This window comes from Lipotes vexillifer, unplaced genomic scaffold (assembly GCF_000442215.2).
Source record: "Lipotes vexillifer unplaced genomic scaffold, Lipotes_vexillifer_v1.1 scaffold263, whole genome shotgun sequence".
NCBI classification, from domain to species: Eukaryota; Metazoa; Chordata; class Mammalia; order Artiodactyla; family Lipotidae; genus Lipotes; species Lipotes vexillifer.
The window spans coordinates 3,034,666-3,046,999 of NW_006796752.1; the positions used below are offsets into that span (position 1 = coordinate 3,034,666).

A 12,334-nucleotide genomic window follows, 5' to 3' on the forward strand; every position below is an offset into this window, starting at 1 on the left:
TGGAACAAGACAAGGATGCCCACTCTCACCACTTCTTTTCAACACAGTATTGGAAGTCCTAGCCAAAGCAATAAGACAAGAAATAAAAGGTATTCAAATTGGCAGGGAAGAGGTAAAACTGTCATTATATGTAGATGACATACTATATATAGAAAACCCTAAAGACTCCACACAAAAACTACTAGAACCGATAAACGAATTCAGCAATGTAGCAGGATGCAAGATTAACATACAGAAATCGGTTGCATTTCTTTACAATAACAATGAAATATCAGAAAGGGAAACAAACAATCCCTTTTAAAATTGCGTAAAAAAATAAATAAAGGACTTAGGAATAAACCTCACCAAGGAGGTGAAAGACTTATATACTGAGAACTACAAAACATTAAGAGAGGAAATTAAAGATGATTCAAAGAAATGGAAAGATATCCCATGTTCTTGGATTGGAAGAATTAATACTGTTAAAATGGCAATACTACCCAAAACAATCTACAGATTTAATTCGATCCCTATCAAATTACCCATGACATTTTTCACAGAACTAGATCAAATCATCCTAAAATTTACATACAACCATAAAAGACCCAGAATTGCCAAAGCAATCCTGAGGAAAAAGAACAAAGCAGGAGGCATAACCCTCCCAGACTTCAGACAGTACTACAAAGCTACAGAAATCAAAACAGTGTAGTACTGGCACAAAAAGAGACATACAGCTCAATGGAACAAAACAGGAAGCCCAGAAAAAACCCCACACACCTACAGTCAATCTTCAACAAAGGAGGCAAGAATATAACATGGGAAAAGGATAGTCTCTTCAGCAAGTGGTGCTGGGCAAGTTGGACAGCTGCATGTAAATCAATGAAGTTAGAACACACCCTCACACCATGCACAGAAATAAACTCAAAATGACTTAAAGACTTAAACAAAAGATACTATACCATAAAACTCCTAGAAGAGATCATAGGCAAAACATTCTCTAACATAAATCGTACCAATGTTTTCTTAGGTCAGGCTCCCAAGGCAACAGAAATAAAAACAAAAATAAACAAATGGGACCTAATCAAACTTACAAGCTTTTGCACAGCAAAGGAAACCATAAACAAAATGAAAAGACAACCTAAGGAATGGGAGAAAATATTTGCAAATGATGCGACCGACGAGGGCTTGATTTCCAAAATATACAAACAGCTCATACAATTCAATAACAACAACCAAAAAACCCAATTGAAAAATGGGCACAAGACCTAAATAGACTTTCTTCAAAGGAGAAATACAAATGGCCAATAGACACATGAAAAGATGCTCAACATTGCTAATTATTAGAGAAATGCAAATCAAAACTACAATGAGGTACCACCTCACACTGGTCATAAAGGCCATCATTAAAAAGTCTACAAATAACAAATGCTGGAGAGGGTGTGGAGAAAAGGGAATCCTCTTATACTGTTGGTGAGAATGTAGATTGGTGCAGTCACTATGGAAAACAGTATGGAGTTCCTCAAAAAACTAAAAATAGAGTTGCCATATGATCCAGCAATCCCACTCTTTAGCACACACCCAGACAAAACTAATTCGAAAAGGTACATGCACCACTATGTTCATAACAGCACTATTTACAACAGTCAAGACATGGAAACAACCTAAATGTCCATCGACAGGGGAATGGAAAAAGATGTGGTGTGTATACACACACACACACACAAACACACACACACACTGGAATATTACTCAGCCATCAAATAGAATGAAATAATGCCATTTGCAGCAACATGGATGGACCTAGCAATTATCATACTAAGTCAGAAGGAGAAAGACAAATATCATATGATATAACTTACATATGGAATCTAAAATATGATACAGATCAACATATCTATGAAACAAAAACAGACTTACAGATACAGAGAACAGACTTGTGGTTGCCAAGGGGAGGGCAGGGTAGGGGAGACAAGGAATGGGAGTTTGGGGATTAGCAGAGGCAAACTATTATATATAGGATAAACAACAAGGTCATACTGTATAGCACAGGGAACGAATATAATAATAACCAATAACTAGTAAGAAGTTCCATTTCTAATGAGATTCAGAATATGCAGAGCTCTAACTAAACAAAACCCTTACCAAAATCTAGTCAGTATTCTTGCTCCTTTGTGCCACTGTTAATTGACAAATATTCTTTAACAATCTTCATCTTTCAAAGGCAATAAGACCAATACTTTATATTTTCTATCACAATTTTGTCAACAGTATTTTTTTCTCCAGATTTCTCATTAAAAATACCATATACCTGGTGATTTAGTTTTCCTTCATTTTAACCAAGAATGAATGAAAGTATTGGGGGATAATAATTTTATCCTGCCATGGCTCTATAGGATTTTGATGACTGAATAGAAACCACCATTTCCACCTTTCTTACTACATGTTCCTTACTATGCTAAGCACTCTAAACACACTTGCATTGCAAATGAGAAATAGGTATGTTATCCCCATTTTATATGGGGAAGCAGGTTCAGAGAGGTTAAGTAATAAGTCCTGGAAATCATGAGTAAGTGGCAGAGCTGGGATTCAAACTCAGTCTAATTCCAAATGCCATACCGCCACACTCTATTCATGAACTTCAGTTTCCTATCTGTAAAATGGGAATACCACTTGTCTGAGGGCACATCAAAATGCCTTCTCAGATCCTCCGAAGTAATGAAAAAAGTCTTCCCACCCTCAGAACCCCCAATGTCCTCTAGAGACTACTGAGCCCTTTCAGTGTATATTAGATGTGTATAATGTTTCCTCCCCAACTAAATTAAACTTGAAAGTCAGAGACCATTCATCCTAGTGGTCTTCACTGCCTTCACAAAACAGGTGCTTAGTTGGCAAATGAGGTAGAATTTGAGATATATAAATTATACTGACATCAAATTTTATATAGAAAACAAACATTCCACGAAGAAAAAAAGGGGGGGGGAAGGGGGGCGGGATTAAGTTAAGAAAGCATAAAGGTCATAGGACAAGATACAGGCCTCACTGGGAAAATTAAGTAAGCACAAATCTGAGGAACACACAAATTATGGAATGGTTATTTTACATAAGGATTCTTTTCCAAAACCGAACCTTCTTACAGTTTCTTTAAATGTGAAATTCTCTATTTGAATACATTTAAGTGCATTGAATACATTTAAGTGTACGTAACTATGCACAAATTGAATGTGTAGTTTTTAAAGAAATATTATGTAAAGATTTCCATGTGCCTAGAAATCTGTCATTAAACTCAAAAGAAAACACAATTGTAATTTTTTTAAATCATCCAGAAATAACTGAGGGCAGGAATTTTGACATCTTGCTCACTGGATGTATCCTCAGCCTCTAGTAAGTACAGTGCCTAGTAGTCTAATCTGCATAGCACTCAAATATTGATTAAAGAGGAGGACACAGTATCAGATTCAAATCTCCAATTACTTAGAATTTTCCAATGCTAGATTAGGCTCTCCAGTTTATGGGGATTGCATACCCACTATTTTGACTACTCCTCATGATATATACTCTGTGCCAGTTAAGTATATATAAACGACCAATGGTTAAAAGCTATAACCTGAAATTTATAAGGCTTTACAAATGTATAAATTCTAAATTAGATGTCGATTAGTTAATAGTATTGTTTAAATATTAATATTTTGGCATTGATAGTTGTACTGTGGTTCTGTAGTTAATAGTAGGGTTAAGGGTATATAGGAACTCTTTGTACTAATTTTGTAACTTTCTTGTAATTCTAAAATTATTTCAAAATGAAGCAAAAAATTTTAGTTAGAAATACTTACTGCACCAAGTGATGGTCCATATCTTCCTGTGGCAACTTTACACACATAACTAACAAAATTGGAAATAACACCTAAGAAATAAATCACATTTCAGTAATTTTAGTGAGGTATAAAAATGGCTTCCATTTCTGACCTCCACCCCACAGAGACTAACAATGTTGGGTTTCTACCCAGGTCACTACAAGGTGCAGGCAGAGATACTTATCCTGCCTGTCGCTTCAGATATATTACAGGGAAAGCAAAGTCTGACCCACTGTACCACTTACTGAGTAACAGAGGGTCATTCACTTTACCTTGTAGTTATCATTTTCCTCATCTACACTGTATGAAGAAAGACTAGTTCCCAAGCTCACCAACTGTCTGGGAATTCTCTGGACTGCACTCTAAACACTGAATCAGAACCTCTGGAGTGGGACCAGGGAGTCTATATTTTACCCAGCTTGCCAAATGAATGTGTTGCAGATCTAGACTAGATGATCCTTTACAGGTCCCTTTGGCACCAATGTCATCTGAACTGAGTATGGCTAATTTTAAAAAGCAACTTTCTATAGAGCAGGAATTAATGGCACTTGAAACAGACCCTTTGTACCTACAACATTAGTGCTAGGGGAAAGAACTACACATTTAACTTATTAGGCCAAAGATACTGCTCAGCTTCTGTTTTGAGGACTAGATGCACGTATTTAATTAACAATGATTAAGTACACACTCTGGGCCTTGTGTTAGGTGCTTTTATTTTATCCCTTCTACAACCCCATGTCCTGAGAGTAAGTAGTATTATCCTCAGAGAGTATATATAGTCTTTTCTGCAACATCACACAGCTGGTAAGCAGAAACAGGATCTGAACCTAGGTCTTCCGTCTCCAAGCTCAGTGTCTTTTCACTACATATATCTGCCAGCTATACTGTTTTTAAATGAAGGGATTTTAGGAATAAATTTTTACACTTTATGGTTTGAATTAAGTACATTTTGCAAACAGAAAGTAAAAAAAAATTTTTTTGAGATAAGTAAAATATAATCAACTAACTGCCAATTTAGCAGCATCTAGGAACCTGGAATCCTGCACTATCATTTACTAGTGAAATAAGGAAATGATGCTACCTCCAGGATGACTTGAGTGGTTCCATGCTAATATATGCTTGCAACAAAGAATGAACTAATTCTTGACAATCTTATTGGATAGCTAATCGAAAGTTTTCTGAAAACTGAACACACTTGGGAAATGAGCGTTAAGGTTATTTAACACAGATCCAGATGATTGAGGCAGCCCGGAAGTCTGGGAACCACTAATCTACAAAATGGTGGGCCTGAGCTGAAGAAACCAGGGCCTAGGGAGATAAAAATGACATGCTTAAACACTACACCAGTTTGTATCCTTCTCTATATACAATCTGAGAAACAAATATGTACTGAGCACTTAAGGTATATAGAATACGGCTATAATCATTCCCTTTGTCCCTTCTCCAGATAGGGGAGAACACTTATACTCTGAAAGGGCCTGAGATGAAAGCTTGTTACCTGCAGATAAGTACACTGCCATGAACTGCTCTTGACCGAGAATGTTCACTATGCTGGAGGAGAAGCTCCACAAGACATACATATTTGCTGCCATGTGAAACAAGGAGAAATGACTGAATGTTGACAGCAACATTGGAGAACAAAGGACCTCTACAAGAGAAAGAACAAGTCTTGTAATTGTGGAACACACAGCCAGTAAAAATGATCCATTTTAGACTTTTTCATTATTATTATGACACAAACATGCAAAACAAACCAGAGCTAGTTAAAAGATTGGATAAGATGGTTTAAGACAGCTTTTTACCACTTGAAAAATGCTATCTTAAATCTCAGAGATTTTCTACTTAGTAAGCAACCAATAAAGATTCTCAGGTCAATGAAAGCAACTTGTCCTACAGAAAAAGTTAGTTAGAAAAAAGAATTAGTAAATTATTTCAATTACAGAAATAAAATTGTATATAATAGTCTCTTCAAAGAGTAAACCTGTAGTGATCACGGATCTTAAGTCACTAAAAAATATTTAGATTATCTACTATGTGCAAAGTACATTTTAGGTGCCTCAACACAGCTGTAAGAGAAATGAGGTTCCTGTCCTCCAAGAGTTTACAGCCTATCCTCCAGATTTTGCTTACAATTATTGACAAGTAAATCATATTTTTTATAGCACTTCAATTACCATAAAGCATATTTCTTCCATTTTACCTCTACCTCAAAATAAAATCACACAAGTTACTTACTTGAGGCTGGACTGGATGTGAAATATCTGATCATCGTCCGCTGTAGAGAAGGTACTCTCCACAAACAAAATACAAAAACATTTGCAGCTATGATACCTACAAAATAAACATTTATAATTTAGGGAAGTTAAAAATAAAAGCAAAGAAAATCTGATCAAAAGCCCACCCGAGGGGGCTTCCCTGGTGGCGCAGTGGTTGAGAGTCTGCCTGCCGATACAGGGGACACGGGTTTGTGCCCCGCTCCGGGAGGATCCCACATGCCGCGGAGCGGCTGGGCCCGTGAGCCATGGCCGCTAAGCCTGCGCGTCCAGAGCCTGTGATCCGCAACGGGAGGCCACAATAGTGAGAGGCCTGCGTACCTCAAAAAAAAAAAAAAAAAGTCCACCCGAGTGACTTCCCTGGCAGTCCAGTGGTTGAGACTTCACCTTCCAATGTAGGGGGGTGCAAGTTCAATCCCTGGTCGGGGAGCTGGGATGCCGCATGCCTCACAGCCAAAAAACCAAAAAACATAAAACAGAGGCAGTGTTGTAGCAAGTTCAATAAAGACTTTAAAGTGGTCCACATTAAAAAAAAAAAAAAAATCTTAAAAAAAAAAAAAGAAGTCCACCCAAATAAGATTTTCTACCACATTATGTAAGAGTATTATATACTTGGGGGGGTGGGGGGAAGTAAGCTAAGAAAAGTAAGTGAAATCAATGTTTCTGAGTATCAAAACTGTCACAGGTTGGTAAAGTCAGAAAATTCCTGGAAAATGCTCTAGGAGCTAACTTCCTTCACTCAGATCCACATTTTATTCCTTCAGAACAGTTCACTCTTCTCAATAAATAATCAGATCTATAATTATTGCTTGAAAATGGCCAAGGCAAAGACAGAAGTAATGTACAGAATTAGGTTCTTTGGCCAAGAGTCAAAAAGCTACAGAACATCGCTTCTTTTTCCACAGGGAACGGTATGCTTCTTTAACTTCTGGACAGCTTGTGGAAACACCTATGGATCATCTATATAGGGACTTCCCCAGTGATCCAGCGGTTAAGACTCCATGCTTCCACTGCAGGGGCGCGGGTTCAATCCCTGGTCAGGGAACTAGGATCCCAGGATCCCACATGCTGCTTGGCACAGCCAAAAAATTTTTTTTTAAAAGTCATCTGTGAAGATGAAGATCCACATGTCTGAGAAAAATACTCATTAGATAAGAATTCAGTAATAGTCTGGAAGACTTTTGCAACTGCTTTTGAAAATATGTCGACATGTAGGAGTTGGGTGACTGTTTTATTTTTCTGCAAGAAGTGATGTTGCTAGAACTACCATTAAATTGAGTAAGTTTATTTACTGATAAAATGTGACTAAACAGTTAATTTTAGGCAAGAAATTAAGTTATTCTTAAAAACTACAAATTTTAAAGATACATTAATTTTAGGTACCACAACTCCTTACACATAGTAGGCACTTATCTACTTGAATTAAAGAAATTTAAACATGTATTCACTCATCCTGTCTCTTTAGGCAACAGGCAACTAGCCCTTTCAACTTCTTCAATGATAATAAGGACTGATTCCAGCAACATTCTGGTAAAATAATTTATTTTAGAAGATATTCACTGTACAGTCCCTGCCAGCTGCTACATCTTGGAGTTTTCCTTTGGCTCCCATATTTCTGCACTCTGTAAGACTCTCAGCTATCCACTGGTATTCCTAGTCTCTCTAGCTTTTGCTCTCCCACTTAAGAGTTAGAATCTATGAAAAATGGTAGTTTTCTTTCCAAAGACATTTTTTCCCATTTTAATATCTGAACTCAGGATGCATCTTACAATTGGTAGTGTGTCCAATGAACTGGTAGTATCTTTCCTTTCTTCATAGCACACTGAATGGTGTTTTACTGCATTTAACTGAACTGATCCTATCAATTTTATCAGATGCCCTACTAGTGAGGACTGTGACTGTGATTATGACAGCTATTTTACCATTTGTCTTTTAAAAAAATTGTTTTTACCTTTCTTTTTTTAAAAATTTCTTTCTTTTATTTTTGACTGTGTTGGGTCTTCGTTGCTGTGCACTGGCTTTCTCTCGTTGCGGCGAGCGGGGGCTACTCTTCGTTGCAGTGCGTGGGCTTCTTATTGCGGTGGCTTCTCTTGTTCTGGACCATGGGCTCCATGCATACGGGCTTCAGTAGTTGTGACATGCGGGCTCAGTAGTTGTGGCACACGGGCTTAGCTGCCCTGTGGCATGTGGGATCTTCCCACACCAGGGCTCGAACCCGTGACCCTGCATTGGCAGGTGGATTCTTAACCACTGCACCACCAGGGAAGCCCTATTTTACCATCTTTAGTAAATAACTACAACTCTTTCCAAGATGGTGTGAGGAACAGTATTTATTTTTTAAAAAATGGGGAAAGGGATCATAAACAAGGTAAGTAAGAGCACTGTGTGTACATCCCAATGAGGAATCTGGAACCCTGGGCAGGGAAGGTGGGCAGGGCCTCCTCAGCTGCAGGAACAGATCTCAGGTGTTTATCATAAAAAGAAGTGAGCAGTGATGAGTATTGCCTGGGGTTCTTTAGTTTCTTTTGCAGAGTTAAACATCTTTACTAACCCAGAGACTCTTAGGTCTAGATTGTTGTACATAGTGTTTGGCATCTCAGGGTAAAAAAGACTTGAGAATAGTTTGGTCCAGATTTCCATGGTCATAAAGATAAGTCAGGGCTTTCCAGTTTGCTCCAGTTATGGTTCACTGCAAAGAAAGCAAGATGGGGCCCCATCCTGCCTGCCGAAAAATGGCAACTATTCTGCCTACTCTGCCAGTTCCACAGGCCACTACCTGAAACCGGTGACATACAGCACTCAATTCCAAAAACTACAAGCACTACAGCACTGTAGAGAAGTAGAGAGCATCTCTGGCTGAAGAAATTACAACCAGGGAAAAGACTTGAACGGAAAGATAACCAAAGATATCAAGGTTAACAGTAGCCAAAGAGTTAACACTGCCAAATTTTCAACCGAAACGTAAGAGGCCTTTTTGGTAAATTTGACAGAATATTGGTACCGGAACACACTGCAGTCAAACCCCTCACTTCATAGACCAGTGATCTACGATTAGGCAACCCATCAGTAAACAACTGAACGTATATACCCAAATTATATACATGAACAACTATAATTCATTATAAAATACACTAACAAAAGAAGAGAGAAAGTAAAATGCAGATATTTTCTTCCCTGGTTATCCCATTTTGAAGGCCAGTTATAGATGAGAAAACTAAGGCTCTAAGAGGCACAAGTTTTCAGAGAGCCAAATTCAGTGGTTAAGCCAGAATTCCTAATGTACTGCTCTTTCTACTAGACAGAGACATGGGTAGCCAAGGGGATTTCTTTTGACCTTGGTCACTCTAGGACTTCAGATACCAGACAAAGGGCTCCTTATATGGGGAAAAGCATAGGTTGGTCCCCAGGGGCGAGTGAGCAGGAGGTGTGACAATTGTAGGCCTACTGAGGAAGCACTGCACATTGTCTGAACGTAAGGGTGAAGGAGCCCAGCAGGACTGACTCTGTCCTATTTACACTATAACCTGGGCAAGAGGCCTAATCTCTCAGCCTCAGTTTCCTCTTCTGTAAAATGAGGGTAATAAAATCAACCTCGAAGAGTTGAGTGATGATTAAATGAGAAAGCATGATTACATGTAGTGGTCACACAGAGACAACTCAATAAATGAAAAATATGGTAGAAAGGGAATGGTCTTTTCAGGTCTGAATCCTAGGTATGTCACTTGAAGCTTTGTGGCATGTGGCATTTCACCGCCTTCATTTCAGTTTCCTCATTTGTAAAATGAGGATAATACTTGCTATACATCATAAAGGTTGTAGTGAGGCTTAAATAGATAGTAGATGCACCTAGTATGTAGATGCTCAAAGAAAATGGTTCCCTGCCCTCCTTCCTTCTTTGAGAGGTAGAACCGCTTAGGGTCTCTGTTTGTAACTCCATATTGGAGGAGTGTTACTTGCCTCCTCCTGACTCAATCATGTCTTGGACCAGCTTGGCACTATTGATTTGGGAAGGTCGCTGCTGCCTCAGTGCCTACCTTTACCAAAAGTGATGCACTGGATTCTATCAGCAAGAATAATGGAGTAAAGGCCACCAAAAGTTCTGTCCTTCATAAAAGCAATGAAAAAATTGGCAAAAAATGTTAGAATCTACTTTTTTAGAACTCTGGTAACTAGCCAAAGGCTTGCTGCAACACAACATTTTTTTTTTTTTTTTTTTGTGGTACGCAGGCCTCTCACTGTTGTGGCCTCTCCCGTTGCGGAGCACAGGCTCCGGACGCGCAGGCTCGGCGGCCATGGCTCACGGGCCTAACTGCTCCGCAGCATGTGGGATCTTCCCGGACCAGAGCACGAACCTGTGTCCCCTGCATCAGCAGGCGGACTCTTAACCACTGCACCACCAGGGAAGCCCCCAGCATTTTTTTTTTTTTAAGAAAAATGGATAAATCTTGATAAAAAGTGAGCTTTGAGGCATTTTGACTTGCCCTAGTGCCACCCCCCCCCCCCGTTTTCCAGATATGTTAGCCATGAAAATACACTTTCCCTGGCAGCCACCAGAGATAGCAGAATGGAGCTGAATCTCTTTCAAAGCCTTGTTCCCAAAGAATTATCGTCATCTGGTCTATCTGATATATCTGATAATAGTTTCTTGGAAGACCCCAGTTGCAAGGATGTCTGTATTTGACCTGCCTGGGAGCTTAAGTATAAAATTCATTTCCCCAGGGGGCGTTTGTCAAAAGCAATTACAGGCAAGTGTTTAAGTTTGCAGCTGCCTGAGGTGATGGATAATAGACACTAAACAAAAATCTTAAAAGGAAAATATGAGGAATGAGACGTCCATAGGGGCTTACAAAACCTCCAACATATTTCTGGGATCTAGAAAGCCACAAGAAGAAGACAAAGTAGACTTTAAGACAGTATTTGTTACTAGAGACAAAGAATGCTATTATATAATGAAAAAAGGGTCAAAAAAAAAAATCTTGATATCCATGAAGAAGATATAACAATTACAAACATACATGCTTCTAACAGTAGAAACCCAAAATATATGAAGTAAAAATTGACAGAACTTAAGGGAAAAATAAATGACTCAGTAATAGCTGGGAGACTTCAATACCTCATTTGTAATAATGGATAAAATTAGATTACCAGCAAAGATGAAGAAGACCTGAATACTATAAACAAACTAGACCTAACAGACATCTATAGAATATGCCACTCAACAGAATACAGTCTTCTCAAGTGCACGTGGAACATTATCCAGGATGGACCATATGTTCAGCCACAAAACAAGTATCAATAAATTTCAAAACTGAAAATTTCAAAACTGAAATTATAAACAGTAGGTTCTGACAACAATGGAATAAAATTAAAAGTCAATAATACATTTGTAAAATTCAAATATGTGGAATTAACACACTCCTAAATAACCAATGGATCAAAGAAGAAATCGCAAGGAACATTTGGAAGTACTTTGCGATGAATGAAGACAAAAATATAACTTACCTGCTATGAACTGAACTGTGTCCCCCGAAGATTCATATGTTGAAGCCTTAACCCCTAATGGGATGTATTTGGGGATGGGGTCTTAGGAGGTAATTAGATTTAGAGGAGGCTGAGGTGGGGCCTTCATGATGGGATTAGTGTCCTTATAACAGATACCAGAGAGCTTGCTCTTGTTCTCTCTACCTGCCATATGAAGACACAGCAAGGTGGCAGTCTACAAGCTAAGAAAGTTCTCACCAGAAACCGACCATGCTGGCACGCTGATCTTAAACTTCTAGCCCCCAGACTGTGAGAAAATTAATTTCCGTTGTTTAAGCCACCTGATGTATGGGATTTTGTTCTGGCAGATCAAGCTAACTAAGACAATACTAAAACTTACAGGATACAGCAAAAACAGGGCTGTGAATGCCTACACTAAAAAAGATCTCTAAGCGGGGGCTTCCGAGAAGATGGTGGAAGAGTAAGACACGTCGATCACCTTCCTCCCCACAGATACACAAGAAATACATCTACACGTGGAACAACTCCTACAGAACACCTACTGAACGCTGGCAGAAGACCTCAGACCTCCCAAAAGAGGGGATTAAGGGCGCTGCTTAAAGGAGCTCCAGAGACGGGTGCAAGCCGCGGCTAAAAGCACGGACCCCAGAGACGGGCATGAGACGCTAAGGCTGCTGCTGCCGCCACCAAGAAGCCTGTGGGCGAGCACAGGTCACAATCCACACCCCC

At 39.0% G+C, this 12,334-nt stretch overlaps 1 protein-coding gene across 2 annotated transcripts in view; it reads right to left on the minus strand.

The window, feature by feature from the left end:
* Window positions 1-12,334, minus strand: part of PARL (presenilin associated rhomboid like) — a 54,377-nt gene that overhangs the window by 13,085 nt on the left and 28,958 nt on the right. The window contains exons 5-7 of one of the 2 annotated variants that reach the window (XM_007468931.1): window positions 6,066-6,161; window positions 5,329-5,478; window positions 3,810-3,880 (exon numbers count right to left, since the gene is read on the minus strand). In XM_007468931.1, coding sequence (XP_007468993.1) covers window positions 3,810-3,880; window positions 5,329-5,478; window positions 6,066-6,161 — 317 coding nt within the window. The remainder of the gene's footprint in view (window positions 1-3,809; window positions 3,881-5,328; window positions 5,479-6,065; window positions 6,162-12,334) is intronic. The other variant, XM_007468932.1, reaches the window with a different exon arrangement.